Below are 22215 nucleotides of genomic sequence, written 5' to 3' on the forward strand. Positions count from 1 at the left end.
TGGAAGAGAAGGCTGTGACTGCTTGGTGACTGCCTGGGTAATGAGGAACCAGATGAAAGGAGACACCAGGGAAGATCGGGGTTCTCAGCTAGGATGGCTAAGCTGAGAAGAGGAGCAGGTTTGGAGGAAAGAAAGGTGATCTTAGTTTGGACATACTGGCATACCTCATTTTATTGTGCTTTGCTTTACTGAGCTTCACGGATGTTGCCTTTTTTACAAATTGAAAATTTTACAAATTTTTACTAATTTACTTCCTTCACCAGCAAAAAGATTATGATTCGCTTTATTGTGATACTTATTTTATTGCAGTGGTCTGGAACAGAATCTGCAATATGTCTAAGCTCTGCCTGTACTGAGTTTAAGATGAGAGTAACACATCTCAATGGAAATAAGGGTCCAGGAGATGGTTAGAAATCTAGGTCTTGATTCTTGGAACAATTTGCGGGGCAGTAATTAGAAACTGTGAAAATTGATGCCACCAAATCTTCGATGTGACTCTGAGGGATCTGCCTCCGAGTTCCCATGGCCCAGAACATGATGCTGATGGCTGGGAACAATGTTGGTGAAAAGACAGGATGGTGAAAATAAGTGCTGGAATCAACAGAGATGGAAGTGCCCTTAGAGGTGTGGGGATTAGCACACAGGGAGATTTGAAGAAAATGGTCCTAGAAGATCCCGATTTCAAAGTTGCTGTCAATGGAAGGTTGTGGCTTTGTCCCTGGTCTTAGCATCAGTTCTAGGCCCTGGCCATTGGCCCTGGCCCTGGTAGAAAGCCAACCCACTACCCCACTAGGTTGTCCTGGCTACTGCTGTGGGTTTTCTTTCTCCGTTCTTCCCCCTCTTCTCTCGGGGGCTTCTGGCAAACTAAAAAGTCATCCGAGCCATCTTGTCGCTGCTCAGTTGTCACCCATTCCTTTGCCTGCCCCTAAAATTAAAAAATCTGTTGTATTTTAAGTGTGGCAAGTCAAAAATGTTGGCTTTGAAATACAATTGCAGTAGGTTGCATTTCATTTAGTCTTGTAATTAGGAGCCAAGACCTAGAGGTTGACATGAATGTCTGGGAGATCTCAGATAAATCAGTGGCTCTGGGTTCACTGGGGAGGACAATTTCTGGGTTCACTGGGGAGGCCTGAGGCATTGGGCAAGTAGGCTGCAATAGAGACTAAGGTTAGAGAGAATGCAGTGGTGGTATTGGCAGATAGCCAAAATTTCAAGAGCAATTGGCAAGAGAATCCCCTGAGATCAAAACAGTCTAAGTCCTGGGGCACTAGGACAATATCTATTTTATAATCTAAGATGAGGGGATTTCCAAGGGTCTAGTGCCAATGGGAAATCTTGACTGTACCAGGAGACTGACTAACTCATTCAGTCAACCATCATGGACTGAGCAACGAGCTCATGTCCAAGGGCCAGGACAGCCAGGGGGCACTAGCAGTAAGAAACATTTTATGTCTAACACTGTCAGAAGACTGAATATGGAGAAGGAAAAAAGAGGAATAATATGAATTGAGCTCTGGGCCATGCAAACCCAGATGGGAATTCAAGCTTGTCGGGAGCCTTGAGCAAAAGTCCACTCCTACTCAGATGTATATATCCTTTTCCTTCCAACCTTTCCTACAGATAGAATACTAAAGGTGCCAACCTCCCTGGGCTGAGGGTCCAGTCCCCTTTCCCTAGGTCTTGCTGCTTTTTCACTTCTGAGTCTAATCCTAACCTCACGCACGCCTTATCCTTGAAAATGTCATACTAATCACAAGAATTAAGCTCCATACACCTGCCCCACTCCAGATCTTTTCCTTCCCCCCATGTCCCTCCAGGATGAGACTTTGCCTGTCTCATTTCCCACATATCTTCCACTCAAGGTTTTTCAAGCCTTATTTGTTCTCATCTGAGTCTAGTTTTCTCTTGGAGACCATTTTTAATTTCAGTTCTTCCAGGCACTTGGCCAAATGACCCATTCAAGGCTGAGAGTCTTGCTGACCTGGGCACAGGAAGTTCTGGGAAGTGAAGGACATTTCCGAATGGTTCTAAAAAAAATCTTTTTCTTCTTGTCCTTGACCCAGGATAACCTACTGAGTCCACAGTCTGACATAGAGTATGGAATAGAAGAAACAGGATCAGGTGACACTGTCTCTAATCAGTTGTAGAACTTTAGTCAAATCAATTACTTTCTGGGTCTCAACTGTCTTTAAAAAATGATCTTGAAGGCACCCTTCAGTTCTGACGGTCTAAGATACTTTGCACCCGACTCAGCTGGTCTCAGCACAGCCTTGGAAATCTGAAGTACTTCATGTCATTTGCAGTCTAGAAAGTCTTTGTAGGGTGTAGGTCTCAAGGTCTAGTTCTGTTCTAACAGGAGATCTGAATGTGTTTGGACTTGGATCTGTTTCAAATTTCCAGGGGACACGAAGCATAATGTGTATAATCCTTTAAGACTTAGACCCTCATTCTCTCAGAGCAGAGCTAGGAACACAGTGCTCACTGAGAGACACATGAGGGAGTACATGCCTGGGTTTCACTGTTATGTGCAAGGGACATGGGATTGGGATTCTAAATAGGAAACTTCTGGGAAATACGTGGTAGAGGCTGGGGGTGAGAGGGGAGGCCAGGGGAACCACAGGCTACTGAAGGGCAGAGACCAAGCTTAGGAGTCACTGGAGTAACTGAAGGAGTAACTGAAGGAGTAACCGAAATTAAAAATGGTCTCCAAGAGAAAACTAGACTCAGATGAGACTAGCTGGAGCATGGAGGACAAACTGCTGATGGTCCCAGGACAGGGAAGGCCACTCTGTGCTAGTGCACCCTAGCTCACGGTGCACACAGGCGCCAAGTTGGTCCCTGACCCATCTGTTCCTGCCCCATAGAAGCTCCTATAGTTTTCTTTGGCTCAGGGAAGCAGAGGCGTCCCCTGAGCCCTGGCCCCCCTCTACCGCAAAGCAACTGGCTTCCATTACCCTTGACAGCTCCAGAGCAATAGCCCAGCCCAGCCCAGACCAGCCCCCGGCCCCAGTCTGGCTCAGTGCCATTCCCTTTTATGGCGAAGCTGAAGGAAAGCAAGGAATGAGAGGGGAGTCGTTTTTGGCTGGGTAGAGGGTTGTAGAGCCCCAGAGTGCCTCTCCCCTCACCAGAGACCCACAGTCATCTTCTTTCTCCTCAACAACCCACTGTGCTCCGAACCCACGATCCCTCCTGCTTATCCCAGCCCTTCTTCCCCTCCTCCCTCCTTCACATCCGGGGGGTGATTTCCCACTTGGCCGACGTCCCACGGTTTGGGTTTAGATTGTGGGAGGGGCTGCACTATTTCCGACGCCCACCTCCGGGGGTGGAGTGGGGGGAGGAAGCCCGGATGAGAGTGGCACTGATCAGATCACAGGCAGGATCGTTCCGCTTGGCGTACGTGGGGTAGAAAGGCTGGCGCCGAAGAGAGGAGCACCCAGTCGCCCCAACCCTGTCTCCATTCTGCATAGCCTCTCATCCCTTTCCTCGTCGCCTGGGCCAGCGAGGGGACCCTGAGGGCAGGGCCCAGAGGAAGCACCTGGCCGGGCCGGGCCGGGAAGCGAAGGCTGGGCAGCAGCGCGGGGGGCCGGAGCAGGAAGCAGGGTCAGAATCTAGGGTCAGGCCGAGCCTCCCTCCCGGCCCCGCCGCCGCTCTCTCGTCCTAGCGCGCTCCTCGGCTCCCAAGAGGCGGTCACATTGCTGATAACCGCTTCCCGTGGCGCGCCAGCTGTGAGCAGCTGCGCCGTGCCGGCCCCAGTCGCGCCGTCTCTCCGCAGCCCCGCCCGATACCCCGCCCGAGACCCCGCCCCTTGCGAGCGCTTTGGAAGCAGGCGAGACGGCGAGGCTAGAGAGCCCGATCCGGCCGAGACGCACGGCCGGAAGTGCCTTGATTCGGACAGAGCTGGTGCTGCAAACTTCCGGCCCAGGTCTCCTACCTCAAGCAAGTGCGCAGACCGCTTCGGAGCCCAGGCCAGCTGATCAGGTGAGGGGCACGCAGGCGCGGTCCACGGCCCATCTGGTGGTGGCTGGACTCGGGGTCCAGGACGGGTCCTGGTCTGGGCGAAGAGTGTGCCGCCCGAGGCTCAGTCCCTCCTCTTTGCAGGATGATCACAGACGTGCAGCTCGCCATCTTCGCCAACATGCTGGGCGTGTCGCTCTTCCTGCTTGTGGTTCTCTATCACTACGTGGCCGTCAACAATCCCAAGAAGCAGGAATGAAAAGTGGCGCTTTCTCTGCCCCAGGTAACGGTCCGGGGCTGTAGCGCCCAGCCCCCGAAGAGTGGAGTGGCGAGGCCGCGCCAGGGCCTGCAGGGTTCGAAACTTCAAATAAGACAGTGTCGGGCCAAGCATGATACAGTCCAGAACTGGGCCCCATTATCCGCTCAGAGAAGGGAGTGCCTCGCAGTATCCCTTGTCCCTCCCCTTTAAACTGTTCCTTGCTAAAATGGGGGTGGATTTCCTAATCTCCCGGAACCCCCAACTTCATGTGGTCCCCAGATGTCCAATTTGAGGGTACAAGGAAGTATGACACCAGTAGGAATAAAGGTACCGAGGATACCATCCACGTATGAAGATTTGGGCAGTTCACGTAAATAGTCCTCACTTTTCCAAGGTTGTTCAGGCTTTTATTTAGGCAGAGTTGTTTTGTGAGGGGCTGTAAAGGTACAGAATTCTATTTCCATGTTCTGGGGCAGAGGGCACTGATTTAGGGGTTGGCTGCTGTAGACCCAAATCATAGAGAAGGAGGGTGGTGGTGGTGAAGGGCTTGGAAACCAACTTTTTAAGTGTGGGTCAAAATGGAAAGGGGGAAGAGGCTGGATGAGAATTGATTCCTGAAGGACTTCCTCAGAGGAAAGCTGTGGCATTTTCCTTACCTCAGGTCTTTCCCCCTCTTTTCTAGGGTTCCAGGACATAGTCTGAGGCAAGATGGAGGGTGTGAGGGGCCTTCACACTTCACTTCATCCCTTCTACCCATCACAACATACAAAGCAACTACACCTGGATTTTTCCAAACAACTTTTATTTCCTCAAAGTCTTCTTTAACCCTATGGAACAAGAAGCTGCCACTGAATAGGGCCCAGTATAGGGGCTGCTTTCTTTTCTACTCCCTCCCCCCCAATATAAAAATATAGATTTTTTTTGTGGTCCCAAAATCTTGTGCCATGGAGGGAGGGAAGGGGTGGCATATTCCCTGCTTTGTCCTGTGTCAAGGCGATGCCCTGCGATGCCTCAGAACAGTGTGGCTGACATCCCAAGGAGTTATGGTTGTCACATGGAATCAGCAGCTGAGGGAAGGGACTAGCACGTTTCTCACTGTATTCCCCATCTTGTGGCTATATCCTGGGCATGAAGGTCAAGGCATCAAACCCGGGGAGAAACAGTGAGTGGGGGAGATTTAGGGACAAAACAAACCTCAGGTTGGCCCAAGGGCCCCCCGCTGTAACAAGTCCGGGACTGGGAGTCAGATAGACTACAGGAAATAGGAGAAAAGGCAGGGGCAGAGCGGGGCCGTGGGGGCCCGGCCTGAGGCAGCCTGCAACAGAGAAGGGAGAGGAATCAGTGTTGTGAAAACTCTGCCCCTCTTCTGGTCTGTTAGCCAGGGACTGGGAGATGAGGGAGGTGAGCTGCATAAGGATAGGCAGGTTGAGTAGTGCACAGTGGTCTGATGCTGGAAACAGCCAGATCCTAGGCCTTAGACCCTAACTAGAAATTGTTTTCTTATCCACTGGAGTGAAGACTGAGGCCATGATGGGGGAAAAAAAATCAGGGACTAGATTCTTAATGAAAGTACATTTTAGTCTTTTTGGGGTCAGAGGGAGTAGGGAAGGAAGAAAATGATCCTGTATGGCAGAAATGGGAATGAGGGAATAGAAATGAGAGATGGGGCGCGGGACTGGACCCCGGTGCTCACCCTCGTGTAGAATGGGGTCCCAGCTCCAGCTCACTGCTCTCCCTGGTCCGGGGGATAGGGGATGTGGGGCCCGAAGAGCCTCTCATCCCTCTGCGAGTCGGCGGTGAGCCCTGGCCCAACCTGGGCCTAGCCTGTGTGGACAAGGGGTGGGCTAAGAAGCGGGTTCTTCTATGAACTTCTTTGCTTCTGGAGTTTCCATGAGTAAGAATATAGTTTAGTGGTCAGCACAGGCACTGGGACCTTGAATGTACTGTCCCTAGCTGAGAGAGTAAGGCAGTATAATAGCTGGAGACCTCTTGCATTCAATCTATGACGGTATACTCCAAGTCTTATTTAACTAGAGGAGGCAAAAGGATCCAGTAGTTAACCTCCATGGTTATACCGTGGCCAAGATCTGGCTGAGTAGAGAAGTACTGTGTAGAAAGAGGTTAGGGGATTGGTAGATCTTCCTCAGAGCCTTCTGTGCCTCAGCCCCTGCCAGAGCAGCTTAAGCTTCACTCAGCCAGTCACCTCCTATACCCAACTTTATTCAACCTAGCATGGGGATCGGGACTGAATCAGAGTTGGTGGCACAGCTGTTCCTAGGAGCAGTAACCAGATGTGTTACCTGGGGAATCCGGGACCCCTCTTGGCGGGAACTCTCCTCGGGCAGGTCTGGGCAGAAAGAGAGGAGAAGCTAAGGGGAGGGGCAAGCAAAGCCAAAGCTAGCAGGCTGAGGCTGGGGTATATCTGGCAGGGACACAGGTTGAAAGCAAGCAAGAGACCTGGCTGAAGGGGATGGGGACACTGGACAGGCAGGCATTCGGACACCAGAGCAGCTCTCTGATACAGTTGTGGGGAGAGGTTGTAAAGCAGTGCCGGGCATTTTCCCTCCCATTACCCAGACGAACATTGCCTCGTTGGGCTCTGCCAGAGTAACGCTGGGGACAGGGAAGACCCAAAAATGTTACCTGTAGTCGGGTCCTGATACAGGGAATCCGAGGTCCAGTCCCTAGTAGACCTTTCCCAATCACCATGACAGCCTCTTTGTCCCCTGAGGACAGGAGTGAGCAGCTGCTCCCTAGGGAACAAAGGAAACTTATCAGGGTAGGAGCCATTGGCGTTGTTGACATTTTGGGCTGGGTAATTCTTTGTCATCTTGGGCCACTGTCAGATGTTTAGCAGCATCCCTCGCCTCTACTCATTAGCTGGCATTTCTTCCCCTGCCCCCTCTCCATTTGTAGCAACCCAAAGTCTCCAAACATTGCCAAATGTCCGGGGGCTGCAGGGTGGTTGCTCCTGGTTGAGGAGCTTGACATGTTCTAGTCTAGTCCAAGGGGTGAAGCAGGAACTCAGAGCTTGAATCAGAACCATTCAAACTGAACTATTCTGTGAATTTGTAGACCTCAGAGCCTGTTCCAATCAAATGTGTAAGTGTTCAAAGATCGAGTCAACAGTACCAAGACAGGTGGACTGAGGGCTACCCAGTGAAGAAGTTAACAGGTGAGGAGCAGTGGGCTCTGAGGGGGGTAGAAGATGCTGGACTGGAGTCTTAGAAATTGTTCCCATCCAGTGTTTTCCACAGCTGGGTCTGTAACTTAAAAGGAGAGCAGACGGCCAAGGTTTTATGTGGATGATATGGTCACATTTTCCTTCTTCAGTTTTGTCTAATGTCCAGCTCCTAGAGTCAGGGAACTTGAATATAGGAAAAGCCCTCAGGTTCCTCAACTATAAAAGTGAGGATTAAATGAAATAATGTGCTTAGAGCAGTGCTTGCCACACGATAAATGCTCAGTAAATGGTAACTCTTGTTACCAAGATATTCATTAAATTCCATTTTCACATACAAGGGCATGGGTGTTAGGGGTTTAGGATAATCCAGGAGGATAACCGATGCCCCTGGTTTGGAGTGACTTGTATTACATCAAGTCAAGAAGGAGGTCCAGATCAAGTGACAACGGAGCTGGAGGGATTTCTTCCTGCCTAGTCAGGAGCCCGGTGTGTGCCCTGCGTGGTAAGTCAGGAGAGGGGCTGGCCAACTCAGATTTCAGTGGCAGTGAGTACAGACCTGATATGCCGAGTGAGTTGGACAGTAGGCAGGAGCCCATGTTGCGTGAGGAGACTAGACTAGAACTGGCAGGAGTTGGGAATGGGGCCAGGCTGCTTGAAATAGGGCGATGGGTCAGTGGCTGCTGCCGCCGTCTCCTGTCCTGGCTTCTGGGCTCTGAGTGGAAGAGACACAAGCAGATAAAAGGGCAAGTGAGGTGCTGTCACTCCACTGCCCCATTGGCTCTCCTTGGTCAGAAGATGCCTGTTTTCAAGCTTGTCATCACACCAGCATCCCTCTGCTGAAGTAAATCTAAGATGAGTAGAAAGACCTCTTAATATTTATTCCAGTTATCCAGTTCTTGGCCAGTCTTCACCCTACTTCAACTCTGCGTAGCTAACCAACCTATTCACCCACCAGTTCATTCTTCTGGCAAGGAAGTTATTGAACTTGGCTTCTAAAACACAGCTTTCCTAGGTTCTCCTTTTAACTCTAACTGCTCTTCAACTACTCTTCCTGCCTCTTAAATGTCAGTGTACACCCACCATTCTGTCCTTGGTCCTCTCCTGCTCAACACACTTTAAACTTCCAAATCTCTTTCTGGCCCCTTCTAAACTGCAGTTCTAATTGTCCACTGGACACTTCTACCTGGCAGTCTTATGACCCAAACAAAATTCATTTTCTACCACATTTCCTTTTGTTCCCCCTATATTGGTAAAGAATCTGCTAGAAACCTTGTTTGATCTTTCAATTCTTTGCTCACATTTAGATTTGTGTTTAACCAAATCTGGACACTTTTACCTCTGCCTTCACTTGAATTCCTCCTTTATTTTCCCTTCCCATTGTCAGTGTCCAGATACAGGCCATTATCGCTCATTCACGCTTTTGAAAAGAAAAAAATCCCCTCTGGTCTCTCTTTACAATCCATCCTTTACACAGGTGCCAGAAATTGTTATTCTAAAATATAGACCTGATGAAAAATCATTCTGGCTCAGGCAAGGGGGAGACACTGAAGGTGTTTTAAAGGATAGCGTCTAAACCTTTCACATGGCATTCAAAGCCCTGTCTGCTGGGGTTCCAGTCTACACGTCCTCGGCAGGATGCTGACTTGATCCTTCACACCCTGTGCTACAACTCCCATGGCTACTAGTTGTGTAGTTCCTCTGCAGTGTCTATTTTTTAGTGAAACCTTGGATATCTTATATGTCCCGTCTCAAAATGTCACCTATATGAAGCCTCCTTGACCATTACAGGTAGAATTCATTGTTCTGGCTTCATTGTCCTTTGTTCACTTGGCTAGTAATTGTTTATGGTTTCTGTTTCCTTAATTAAATAAGTTAGTACCTGTATAAAAGACTTAAAATAATGTCTAGCACATAGTAAGTACTCAATAAATGTTGGCAATATTCTGATTAGAACTTGAGTCTCTTGAGGGTAAGGACCTTCTCTAATACTATATACCAGTGCCTATAAAATACTGCCTGGAAAACAGAGACCTTAATAAGCATTTTGTTTACCTGAATAGCGGACACCCACTGCAGACCATGAACTGGCTCAGTAACTCTAAGGGCATATCATTATACCCTATGGGGCAGCTCTCTAGTCCATTCATTGTGCTTAGAGTCTTACTGTTAGAAGTTCTAAAAGGTGAGAGCCCACTGGCATAAATGGTTGCTGGGTGGGGTAGGCAGGCTCTCAGGTTTGGCATATGCTTCCTCGCCACAGAAGGACAGCAGGTGCTAAATGCTCTCAAACTGAATGAGCTATTAACCTCCATGCAGCTGAATTTGATGGGGTTTCCAGGATGCCAGCTGACACCTAACAAAGCCACACATGTTAGATGTGAAAAGCCTCCAACTTAGGAAATAGGCGACAACTTCATCCTGTCTAGCTATACTGAGAAGCAGCAGGCAATAACAGGGTTATTTCTGGAAGGGCCCAAACCAAATTTTAAAAAATTGATACTTACATGAATAAAGACTAGAAGAAAAGGAAGAGATGTCAAGGTGGACACTACTCCACCTTTGAGGAGTTTGCTGAGATGCTGGGTACCAATTAAGAGTCTGAAGACCACAGCCAAGAGAAAAACAACCAGACTTTATGGGGCTAGCAAGAGTTGGGACAGCGATGCCAAGACAACAGAAGTCAGATTCAAGGCCATAGTCAAATAACCTGAAACATTACCTATCACCAATGACTTAAGAGATACTGTGGAGCCCACGCCTGGGTATTTCTTTGGTTAAAACAGGGATGTCACTATGATGTCCAAGTGGCAGTGCACAGTACACAGAAATAATGAACTTGATAGAGGAGGAAATAGCAAGTTTCTAGATGGTCTGAGAAATCTTCATACACAGAAGCATGTTGAAATGACATTAAGGGATGAAGCCTCACCCAACCCAATAAAGGATGAGAGAGAGCAAGCAAGAAAATGGGTGAAGGCCTTTGGGACATTTACAGGTTCTAGAAAGAAACTGCATGACACTCAAAGTAAGAAGCAAAACAGGCAAATGGTGTTAAAAGGTCAGTGTGGAATGTACGGGTCATGGGAAAGATACAAAGGCTACAACTCAGGAATCCTGCCCCTAAAGAGTTTCAGGATAGAAGACGAGGTGTGGTTTAGCGGGCACGCCTGGTCTGAAAAGTGTAAGGCTTTTAAAGACAGCACTTCAACCAGCACTTAAAAGACTATCTTAAGATCTGTCCAGGTCTGCCTATAAACTTGGCAACGTGAGCACATAGCCGTTTCTCATGTCGTGGCTTTTGGCACTCAGTGTAATCCAGGCCTGCGTGGTCCCCATTAAGACAAAAATTGGAGGGGCTCCAACTCTCTTATTTCTTGGTTCTGAGCTATAGAAATAGCAGCTTAAGGCTGAGTGCAAGGGTGATATGTGATCAGCTACTAGAGGTGGTGAGATGATGGTAATCAGCTATAGGTTCCATTTTGGGAGTGGCAGGATAGTCCTGGGGCAAAAGTCTGAAAGGAAGAGCCAAACTGACCTCACTATTGTGTGAATTAGAATGGATATTCTAAGGCCTCACAATTTACAGCAGTTATGTGACTTGCTCCTAAGTCCTGCATCATCCCTCCGAAATGTCTTTGGAACTGTCTCTACATGTGGCACCTCAGATTTATTTAATCCCTGGGATGATCACAAACCTGATTTATGCCCTCTGAGGGATAGCAAAGTTACACACATATTCACGCAGCTCCCAACTTCCTGCCTTTTATTTGTTTAGCGAGTATTCGCTGATCATTTAGTAAGTGCTAGGCTAGGCACAGTGCTAGGTACAGTGCTAGGTGATAAGGGAATAAGTAGATGTGTTAGGAGACATTTCCTGCCATCAAATAAGTTTTAACCTGATATTTAACATGAAACTTGTTTGCAGTGGAAAAAGTAAAAGTGGCGATGGTGCTGGAGGCACGCTCCCTGTGTCCTTTGACTCCCTTCTCAAAGGAACCTCCAGTTACCACTGGATGAGCTCCTCTACCAAAAGCTGCCTGTTAGCTGAGCCAAGGCATCGTATAGGCCAAGGAGGGGTTCTAGTAAACCCCAGGTTTAACTGCCAGAGCTGGGAGAGATGAGAGTGGCGGAGACAGGACAACAGCTGAAGACGTTACACTTAAGTCCTTTGTCTTTTACCCCAGTATCCTGCTCGGTAGGCTGGAGGGCCAGGGTGTGTTTGTTATTGAGTGAGACTGTTGCTTGAATCCAGGGCCAGGACTAGGATAAAGCGAGAGGCATATAGGGTGTACAATATAGGGAGGCCCTTTCCTGGCCTTGAGATCAAGTGCTTTTTAAATTGTGTATCGTGGGCACCTCACTGACCTCCCCCTAGTCCTTGCCCTGTTTCCATCAATACATAACCATTAGGAGCTGGTTTACCACTCCACCCTCTTCCTAGCAGGCCCTCTGAGCTGTTTGCATCTGCTTTTGCACAGCTATCTCGCACACTTTAGACCTCCCTCACACCATCATTGTATTAGCTATTCCCAAGTGACCTCTCCCTCCTCCTCCTCCTCCTCCTCCACGGCTCCTGATATTGCTGTCTGCACTTCTGAGCCAGTGGACAAGAACTTGACCACAGGTCTGGGAAGGTGATGTTTTGCAGCATGGGAGAAGGAGGAAAAGAAGATCCTGGCACTATGGTCAGGGGACACTGGAAGTCAAGGCTAGCCCCCTACCCCAGGAACATTCCTCTTCACCCCAAGTTGGCTACTTGTTGACCTTTTAAAATGTCATTTTCCAGCCTCTGAGAACAGAACCTTTCAGACTAGGTCCCTGAACATCTGCCTTAAGTTTATGCCTGAGCTGCCTAGATCTTTCCTGAAATTTTCTGGATAGTCCAGTCTCATGTTTTATTCTAGCCAATAAAGGATACTCACTAATTACATAGTTAAATAATATAATTTTTATACATTAGTGGAAATTTTTATTATAAATATAAGTTCACAAGTCACAAAAATCGTTTGTTAAATCACAGTCCCAGTTTTGGGTTTGGAAAGTATAGCGGCTTTATAGTAAGAGCTTAGAGGAATGGGTGTCATGTTCCTGTCTGAGAAGACCAAGTGTGTCTAGATACGGCCGGGGCCAAAAAGCCAGATGTGTGGGAAAGGAAATGTCACAAAGCTGCAGCATAGATAGATCACACTGGACAAATAGAGAAGTAGTTCCAAGGATTGAAGATGCCAAGTCCACACACCATCTGCATCACAGGTCCCTGTCGCACCAGTCTCCCATCCTGTCTCCCATCCTGGAGTGATAGCAAGGACTTTAAATAAGAGAGACAAAGCAGCAAAAACTGCATCAAATGCCCAGGAGAACATAGGAGGCAAGAGTCCCAGGATCTGACCTTTCAGATCTTCACAGTATTCCTGATTGGTGTTATTAGTAACCTTCTTCTTGACCCCTTGACTTTAGAGACATAGCTTCTCAGTTCTTAGAAATATTTATTCAAGTTCCTGGGGTGTGTCTGTACTCAAACCAGCTCTCTTTCTGCTTCTAAGCTCATTCACCTGGGGGAACACAGCTGCTCACTTGGTTTTACCTGTACCTGTATGTGGATGACTCCTAGGTCCAACCCTAATGTCACCTTTTCTAAAGTTTGGCCCTTTTTCTGCCTGCAGGACATCTCCACATTGATAGCCCATGACATCCAAGCATGTCTGAACCAGATAAACTCATCGCTTTTTCTTCAACAGTGTCTTAATGTCACCATGACCTTTTCTTTAGCCTGTGGCCTTGAATCTCTCTTAGTCCATCTCTTCCACCATCACTGAGTCCTGCCACTTTTTTTAATAGGTATATTTGTCTCCTTTCCAGGTCCTGGTATAGGCTCTAGTCTTCTGATGCATAAACTACTCCAAGGATCCCACCTCCCTTCCCTTGCCTGATACATACAGTTCACAGACAGCTCTCTGACATAAGCCTTTTGTTCTATCATTCTCAGGAGCCAGCTACTACACTTGCTTTTTGTTCACTCTATGCAGCGGCTCTGGTCCTGGCTATCATCCTCATCTCTGGAATGTATTTGTTAAACTATATGTCACCGCCCATTCTTCAAAACCATTTCTCAACTGAACATTTTTTGGCTCATTACTCTTGTGTTTATCTCTGACAATGGCCTCCCCAAGGCCCCTGTATGTTTATAATGTGTGTGTGCTTTCATACTGTGTTTACTGTCCTGTGTCCCCTATTAAGTTTCAAGTCAGTCAACTTTGTACTAATTATGCCTAATTTCTATTAGTTATTTGGGAAAGTAACAAAGACAATTCATGTTCCTCACTCAAGGAGCATACTACAGCACTCTGCATTGGGAATGGGAACACGGAGGATGTTTAAAACTGCCCAGAATCCTCCAGTGAGAACCTAGAAAAGGTTCTTTACTATTTCCCTTTTGTGGACAGAGAAGGAGAATTTATGATGCTGATATTCCTTCCCAGGAACTATGAGTAAAGAAGAAAAGAAGTTAGAAGAAAAACTTTATCTGGATTTCAGATGGGTAACTCAAGTATGCCAGAACATGAAAAGACACGTTTTAATAACTCTGCCACTTAATAGCTGTGCAATCTTAGACAAGTCACCCTTACACAGTCTGTTTCCTTGTCATAAAATGGAAATGCCATCTATCCCACAGGGTCCTCGTGAGGATTAAATGTATTGTTTTGTTCACTGTTTAATGTTATTTAAATATAAGGTATTACTATTATTTTGACCCTCTCCTTCAGTGTGCAAAAGTTCCTTTCCCAATAAAGACACAATTTCAGAGAATGGAGCTTGGCATATAAGCGGAAGTAACTATAATGCATGTCAGGGAACAAACGAACATCTTATTGGTCAAAGCTGGGAAGGACCATTGCTCTCCTCTGTGGTTGCTCTAACTAGCGCAATCCGATCGCCGCAGCAGGGACCCAGTGCATGTTTCTAGTTCGCACCAAGAGGTCTGGTGCAAGCTGAGTAGCAGGGAAGTACTAACTAGGGTGAAAGCAGCTTGAGAACCAGCAAAACTCTTAGTTCCAGCTCACAAGCCTCCTCCATACTCTGGCAAGATTTCTGTAGCCCAGAAGCCACATACAATATTGATTTGTGGTTTAGTGTATTTCCAGAAGTGGCACTGCAACAATTTCTCCCCACCACAGTCCACATCACTCCCAGGGAATGGCTCTGTAGTCTTTTTCCTCTTCTTTTTTTCTAAAGGCCCATCTGTTTCTGGTATATATTTTGACCCAGAATCTCTTGTCTTACCAGGCAGGGTCTCATCAGGCCAAACTAGGGGTAATGATGCAAAGTTGAACAATTGTGGCTGCTGCTGGAAGGAGCTAGACTGCCTAGAACAAAAGCTGTCTAGTTCCATTTTTCTTTGGAAGAGTTGGAGTCCTGACATCACCCTCTCATAGGCTCTGAAGCCAGGAGCAGTTCAGCCCACAGGACCTTGGACAGGACTCCCCATCATTCCACAGTGCTGCAGTGTGGACCGGGAGGGCATTTCCTTATCCTGCCTCCAGTGAGACAGCCCAGCACTGTCCTTGAAGTGGAGGCTCCATGTCTCAGTGTAGCCCTGCTTTGGCTTGTTTCATCCTTAGAAACTCCTCTGCCTCCCAGCATGTGCTGAAGCACAGATTCCCAGGACTCCTGCCTATGCCATACACAATACCGCTCTGGAGCTTGTGTGCAGGGAACACCGAGGTCGCAGGAGAGGCTACAGACTCTGCTATAAACTAATTTTATTGATTCACCCCTTGGTCCCAGGCAAAGTGTGTATCTTCAAGCTCTCACTTCCCCCAGCAATGCCCCAAACAACTGAACACCTGTTGCAGGGGCTCCCAGACTAGCTTACCTCTCACGGGGCCCAGCACCCGGTGGCTGACCTTTTGGGTGCTAGAGCCCAGGCCTGGCAGCCCTGCAGGCCGACTGCCATGAAAAGGAAAGCTGGGGGAGTTCTTCATCTGTGGAGAATTTTGTTGGCTGCTGCTGCTACCGCCAGCACTTGTGCCAGTGCTAAAACTTCGTGTGCGGCTCAAGGTATTTTCAGAGCAGGAAACAGGTAAGCCACTGCAAAGAAGCAAAGCAGATGCCAGTTAACCCTGGGCCAGGGAGGTTGTGTCTCAAGTCTCTCTGCATGGTCTGATGCTCAGTAAAGCTTCACCTCTGGGGTGAAAAGGAACAGGGACTTATTCCAAGGAAGAGGAATCCTTGTCGATCAATAAGGTATCTAAGCTGGGCATACCAGCTGATCTCAGAAAGCCTAGGTGCCCTTGTTCACACATACATGCTCCAGCAAAAAATACACTAAGAGCCATAACGGCTGTCCCTGGGCAGCTTTAACTCCCAGTGAATTCCCCCTTAGTGCCTTGGTGCTGGCCTTTGGACCCCTCTTGTAACTCATTCACAACCACTGGGAGGGAGTTGAGTCCTGCCCCTACCCCAATTATATTTGATTTTGAGCAGGGCTCTGAAGCAAGGAGTCCCCTAGCCTGGCTTTGAAATATCCAGGAAGTCTGAAACTCCAGGTAAAAGGGAAGAGAATCCCATTCTCAAAAAATGCGCTAATCTTCCGAATTTTAATTTTCCCCGAAAATATTCACCATTTGGTCCTTTTGGAAGTAGGGGAGGAACACAGATCTCACAAATCCTCACTCTACAGCCTTGTTCCACTTTCATACCCTTTCTCCCTTCCACCCTGCTGGTCTTACTTGTTACTTTTGGGTGGAGTTCGAGAGCCTTTCTTCTTGTTGACACCCACGTTCACAGTGCTGCTCAGGCCTCGGCTGCTACGCACATGTTTTAGCATCCAGGCCCGGAGGTTTGTGAGGCTGCTGTGCTCTGACAACACGATTCTGGGCCATGGATTGCATTCTGCCATGTCCAGAGCTGCAATGGCCATAGCTCGTCCCACCTGTGGGGTAGTCCAGTTTGGCTTAGTGTCTTGGTCTTTCAACCCAGGCTGCTGTGTTGAGGTGGAAGGGAAGGAAAGGCCAGACCTCAAGTTTGTTCAGTGGGTACCTTAACCTTTGTGCACGGGTTGTTTATCCCAAGTAGATTTAGAGCTATTCCCTAAACTATTGTTCATTTGGAGGCCCTCACCCATTATGAGCTGGAGCAAGCGTGCTTTCTGGCTGGCAGCAGGAAGGAGTTCTCCCAGCAAGAGGAGTTGTTTGGATCTCTTCTATAACCCACAGCTCTCCTACTCGTGTGTGCCGTAGAACACTGGGGATCATCAAGACCACTATAGAGGGGGTACTTTTAGCCTAAGAATGAACTAACCCAATAGAAAGAGGAAGACAAGCTCAGAGGCAAAGATTCTGACTCAGATGTGCTGGGAGATTCTCTGTGGCAGGCAGTCAGAAATAGGGCCCAGTCATCCTTTCAGTACTATTAGTCAGAGGCCTGTCCCCATCGACTGAGGAGAATAACCAGCGGTGAGATGGCAATAACGGTGAGCCTCTTTTCAGAACCTAGGGTCAGGCAGCAGGAGCGAAGTCTTTTCCAGACTTTGAGGTTCCCCCTTTCCCCACTTATCCCATGTATTCATACCTGCTCAAACAGTTCCACAGTGTATCTGGAGGGGAAAGCCGGTGGGGGAGGAGGGCTGGCACGCCCGTTGTCATGGCAGGCAGCAGGGATGCTGTTTACTGAGCGTCCAGTGTTGTAGTTGCATTCAAGTGTGTAGCTAAGACACAGAGACTTTTATCAGTGTCCTGCCTGGACAGAATCAGGACAAAACCATGGGGGGCAGCCTATGTAGTCTAAGAAAGTAATCACTTGTAAAAAAACGGACACGAAGAGAAAGTCCTAATCCCCAGCAACTACCGTCGGCATCGTATCACATACCCAAGAAGTCTCAAAAGGTAGAGTCCCAGACTGAAGAGAATAATGCTAATTGTGAGCCTGCCTTTCGAGAAGACTTGGGCCGTCCCCTGCCTCTAAACCCTCTAGACTGGGTATTGCTTTCTTTAGGGAAGTTATTTCATCAACCGTATCCCAGATTCCACCCAACCTGTGGATTATCCCTGAGGCTTTGTAGATTGCAACCCGGCCGCTTCCCTCCTTAGACTGGCCATCTCTGCGGTCTCGGGCATACATGTTTTTCTCTGAGAAATTGCAGCCCTGGAAGTCGAAGTGGGCTGAGTTCAAGGAGATGAGCTTTGGATACAGCATATTTTCTACCTGTTCAGGGGAGGAAAAAGGCAACTCAGGAGAGATAGAGAAGGGTCAAGGGCAAGGAAGAGATGGCAAGCATGGGGCCATGTGACTTAATAATGGCAGATACCTTCACAACCATCAGCACTAGTCAGTGTTTCTTTAATTCTCAGGGAATGTTTGACGTTTTTTCCAGGTGTTAGAAAGGCACAGTCCTACCTCTTTTTAAGTTCTTAGCTTCTCTCCAATGCAAAATTGTCCTTCTTCCCTGGTTTCCCAAATTCTAGAAAACACTATGATGCCAACGGCTTGACCCTCTTTCAGAGGTCATAATGTAATGACTGAGACATAAGGCCCCCTGCCATCCCTTCTTGGCTCTCTGAAGCTTGTTCGGAAGTAGTGCGCCTTTTCCAGCCACAGGCCTTCCTGCCAGAACGTCACCTTCCCTCTTGTTCATGCCCTAACCTTTATTTCCTAACCTGCAACACTTCCCACACTCACGTGACATTCTGTAGATTCCTACCTGGGTGTTCTCATCACTAAAGCTGTTTCCATACATGAAGCAGCCCCTCTTGGAGGCATGTCCGTGCAGGTCCACATAGTAAGCGACACCACTCTCTTTGGGGGGGATGGTGTCGGGGGCTGGCTGGTCAGCCTCGGCGGACTGTTGTGGCGCAATCCACACACCGCTGGGCTTCTGTTCTGCTGGTTCAGTCTGTGTCCAGGTCTCAGGGTTCTCCCTGTTAGATGAGTGCCCGAGGTGAGCTTCGTTATGGAGATTGTTGGCTTTCTCAAGGTCAGAAAGGGAAACATCAGGAGAGAGATGAGGACTGTGCTGGTGCTCAGAGGGGATCTGGGAGTTCAGACGGGAGTGCACGTGGTGGTAGAGAAGCACAGCTTTCGCCCCGTAGATGGCCGGGTGCAGGACCGCATCAGGCTTCAGGTACTGACGGTTCAGATTCACTCCACGTGAGTCTGTGCTGTAGGGAAACAAGGACTAAAGCAGGGTCTAGAGGGCTGGGCCAGCAAAGGAGACACCAGAGTAGACGCAAAGGAGACTATGGGAGACTGACTTATAAAGTGAGAGGCTGAAGTTACATTAAGAAACAATTGAGGACTGGCCCTCTCCTTGATCTGCTGTCACTCCCACCACAGAAACCTAAGGATATGCCCGCAGTTATTCTAGCTCTGCTCCTTCCAGAGAGTGCCACTAGATGGGATCTCATTCCTTCTCGGGTCACTGGATGGTAAGAGGGGCTTGCCCTTGTAAGGATGTAAGAGGATTGAGAATACAGAAGTCAGATGAGAAGCTGACAGTACTTCACTGAAATGCAGGGAGGAGGGGGACTGGGAACAACCCAGACGGGCTGTGGAGGCTTCTTACCGATAGTGGCCCCGGACCACACCATCAGGGTTCAACATGGGAATCAGCTTAAAGACAAAGAGGCGACGCAGGGTTTGGGCCCGGGGATCATCAGGTCGAAGGATGAAGTCCAAAAAGCCATTGAAGACAAAGCTAGATGGAGTCTCCCCAGGGTGTACCCTACTGCTTAAGAAGAATATCTGAGATGGAGAGGAAAGCAGTCATTAGGTCAGTTACTCTGCTGTTCCACTGAACAGTATATAGGGTGGCAGGGGTGGTAGTGGTGGATGAGGAAGGAATAGCCACTGGACTTCCAATTGGCTGAGTTTGCAAGTGGAGTGGAAACTGTCACACTTGCCTCAGACTGTAGGCTGAGGCTGTGTCCAAGATGCCTAGAGATAAGGTGGCTTTAAGCTGTCAGCAGTGCCTGGACTAGAGAAAGGCCAAGGTCCTATTTTTATACTACTCCCACTCACCTTCTTGCCTGTGAAACAGAATGGTCGAGGGGTACCGATATCAGGAAATAGCTGCTCTAGACGGGGCTCTCGATCTTCTCGAAGCCCATGGCAGGAACTGATCGTTAGCAGATCTACACGAAGTCCATCCAAAGAATAGCAAAGGATCTCCCGGTGGTAATAGATGGTATCCAGGGGGCTGAAGGGATAAAAATCATAAGCCAAGAGAAGTCCCTAAAGTCCTAGTGAGAGTTGGGCTTTGTCACGAGCCCAGGACTTGTAAGACCCACCCTAACCTTTGGGCCTTATAGTCCACACTTTTAGAGGAGGATGAGGATTTGGGTGGGTCTGCACTGCCAGAATGCAGAGTACAGGATGAACTTGTTTTTTCCTCCCAGTTTATGGCTCCCTAGATTACATTGCATAAACACAAAGTTGCCCTCTGTTGGGACAGAAAAAAAGGTATGCTGAGCAATGGCAGTGCTGGCTAAATTCTAGATAATTGATGGAGCTGGAATATTAAGGGCTTGAACTGGGCAGGTGGGTGAGTAGCATGTATAAGTGGTGATATACTGAGATCAAGGTCACACAGAAACATATTTGTCAAAGGTATCCAAAATCCCACATTCTGTACAGAGAAAAAGACTGATAAAGTTTTGATTCAGGGCTCTTAGAGCAAATTCTAGAAGCAACAAAGGTACTGTCTATTCCAGGACCGTGCAGCAGAAGTAAGAATAGGGTTGGTACCTGCTATGGGTAGGGTAGTTCTCCAGAAAGCGCTGGTCTAGCTGGTTTAGCAAATCCTGGCAGTCACTGTAGGAGAAGGGGTAGCAGAAGGCGAAGAAGGTGGTGGCCCCACGGCCCTCCACAAAACGGTGAACAAAGGATAACACAAACTGCGTCTCTGTCATCTGAGGAGCAGAGGGGGAAGAGGGAGGGGCAACATGCCATCGGTGTCAGAACTAAGATCCTATTGGGGTCACCAGGCACTGACCTCACACCCTCATCTCATTTACCAACTTCCCTCCCTCTGAGACCTTCCATTACGGCAGCCAGCTCCTTCGAGGCTTCCTGGGGCTGGGGCTTATCTTGGACTCCAGCTAGTGCTGCCGGGAAAACTGGTACCAAAACTTGGTGTCCTGCCTGCTAGAGCTCTGTATCGAGGGTAACACTCTTTCCTGTCTCTCCTCTACTTTTAGCACCCAATTCTGTCTTTCTTTCTCATTAAGAACTTACCTCAAAGGTGGGCCGATCTCTAATGCGTTCCCAGCGTGGCCGGGTAGGCAGTGTACGCACAAAGGGGGCCATGCCCTGGGAATACAGCTTACTTTGCTTGTTCATGTTCATAATATTGATCTTGATGAGTTTTCCTGGAGATCCTCCCCGGACACTGAAGTAGAACCATGACCTGAAGGCCAGAGTAGGACAGATAGGTTATTATATACAGGAGGGCTGGAAAGGGGATATGTAGGGAAGTAGTGAGTGGGGAGAAGGGGTGGGGAGAGGAGGAAGGGTAGTGTGCTGGTATGAACTCTAAGTCAAAAGGCTAACTGAGCTGGATTTGGGGACGAGGACATCTCCTTCTTTTCCTTCTTCCACCTTCCATTACTTTCCTCTTACCTGTTCCCATTCTCATATTCTGTTTCAGCACAGTCTGGTCCGGTCCACACATTGAACTCGTAGTCAGGGGAAGAGGCAGTGCTGTTGGTGGGGGCTGATGCCCCACCTGCTGCTCCTTCCCCATCACTAGACACAGATTCCACTTTCTCCACGTGGGCTAGGTTCCCTGAATCAAAGCGAGAACTGAACAGCAATCCCCCACAGCGCAGTTCCATGGTGGGGCTGGGAAAGCATCCTCCTGCCCCACTTTGGCCCTGAGAGCTGGGGAAAAATGGAGAGTGGGGTAGGGAGAGGAGAGGGAAGAAAAATGAAAAGTTTTCTGGGTATCTCTGGATTAACAAGAGCTACTCTCAAGAAGTGCTCTAGGAAGCAAAAGGCTCTCTTACCCTCAGGAAATGCAGAAGTGGCCTTCCAGCAAAGGCCAAGAGAAAACAGTACACTGTCCTCACACTAAGGGTTATAACTGACCAAAAAAGGACCCCATTTTACTACAGCTTGGCTATTCCAAAATACTAGACTCTGAGATTCTTTGCAATCCAAAGTTTAGAGAATTAGAGAGGTTAGATTGCCCCAACTTAGCTAAGATACACCCACCACAACACATGGCCATTCTTGAAAAATGGGGCGCTCTGGATCTCTGCTTCCTAGACTGGCTTCCCACTCTCTAGCAGAGTAGAGCAGAGAGAACCAAGTTTCCAAGTTTAAATGGGCAACTTCCTGTCTCCACTCCTCTGTCCTCACAAGGACTGACCAGGCATTCTTCTGTTGCTCCCCCGAGTCCTGGAAAGGCTGGTTCTTCCTTTTTTGTTACTACCCTATGCCTATTATGGAAGAAAACTAGAAACTCGTGGCCTGTGCCAAGCCAAAGGAAACTGGGCAGAAGCCACCTGCTCACCTAAAGACTGCTGCTGCTCAATTCCAGTTGGGGCATGGGTCTGTTTCCACCCTTCTCCCGCCCTGTAAGCACTGGAGTTCCTGAATAAGCTACCCTGGCAATCGTGAGTAATGGTGTTCTAAGCACTCCTAAAAAAGTGGCTGGTAGAAACCCACTTGGTGGCTTCTCAACCCTCGACCTTAAGGACCCTCACACTGACCGAGCTTGCCCTGGGCGGGGTGGGGTTTGGAGGCATGAGGATGGGTCGAGACAGAATCACACTCGAGGTAGGGCGGGAAGGCAGGGAAAAGGGGTCAGAGGTGAGGCCAT

The 22215-nt window shown here is 48.5% G+C and overlaps 2 protein-coding genes across 11 annotated transcripts in view; one reads left to right on the forward strand and one right to left on the reverse strand.

Annotated features, from left to right (window-relative positions):
- The first annotated feature begins 3806 nt into the window (after positions 1-3806).
- OST4 (oligosaccharyltransferase complex subunit 4, non-catalytic) lies at positions 3807-14142 on the forward strand. 2 transcript variants are annotated; one of them, XR_005658320.1, is made up of 4 exons: positions 3807-3978; positions 4099-4237; positions 4896-7388; positions 13877-14142. XR_005658320.1 is itself a non-coding variant. In XM_039887595.1 (3 exons), the coding sequence occupies exon 2, from the start codon at positions 4100-4102 to the stop codon at positions 4211-4213; it is 114 nt and encodes a 37-aa protein (XP_039743529.1). In that variant the 5' UTR covers positions 3883-3978; position 4099; the 3' UTR covers positions 4214-4237; positions 4896-5133. The 2 variants fall into 2 exon arrangements, 1 of the variants encoding a protein (XP_039743529.1); XM_039887595.1 differs by lacking the exon at positions 13877-14142 and having other exon boundaries at positions 3883-3978; positions 4896-5133.
- AGBL5 (AGBL carboxypeptidase 5) overlaps positions 4997-22215 on the reverse strand; it is an 18607-nt gene continuing 1388 nt past the window's right edge. Inside the window, exons 2-16 of one of the 9 annotated variants that reach the window (XR_005658317.1) lie at positions 21012-21272; positions 20628-20799; positions 20139-20302; positions 19413-19590; positions 18958-19136; positions 18097-18553; positions 17431-17600; positions 16968-17103; positions 16127-16329; positions 15271-15485; positions 7954-8109; positions 6857-6966; positions 6514-6560; positions 5907-6037; positions 4999-5528 (exon numbers count right to left, since the gene is read on the reverse strand). Coding sequence is in view for 8 of the 9 variants with exons in the window: in XM_039887587.1 (XP_039743521.1) it covers positions 5357-5528; positions 5907-6037; positions 6857-6966; positions 7954-8109; positions 15271-15485; positions 16127-16329; positions 16968-17103; positions 17431-17600; positions 18097-18553; positions 18958-19136; positions 19413-19590; positions 20139-20302; positions 20628-20799; positions 21012-21226 (2658 nt within the window). In the remaining variant the exon portion in view is untranslated. Of the gene's footprint in view, positions 5529-5770; positions 6038-6513; positions 6561-6856; positions 6967-7953; positions 8110-12346; positions 12688-15270; positions 15486-16126; positions 16330-16967; positions 17104-17430; positions 17601-18096; positions 18554-18957; positions 19137-19412; positions 19591-20138; positions 20303-20627; positions 20800-21011; positions 21273-21906; positions 22210-22215 lie in introns of those variants that run through there. The other 8 variants (XM_039887589.1, XM_039887592.1, XM_039887587.1 and 5 more) reach the window with 8 other exon arrangements.

This window comes from Pteropus medius, unplaced genomic scaffold (genome assembly GCF_902729225.1).
Source record: "Pteropus medius unplaced genomic scaffold, Ma_sr-lr_union100, whole genome shotgun sequence".
Lineage (NCBI taxonomy): Eukaryota > Metazoa > Chordata > Mammalia > Chiroptera > Pteropodidae > Pteropus > Pteropus medius.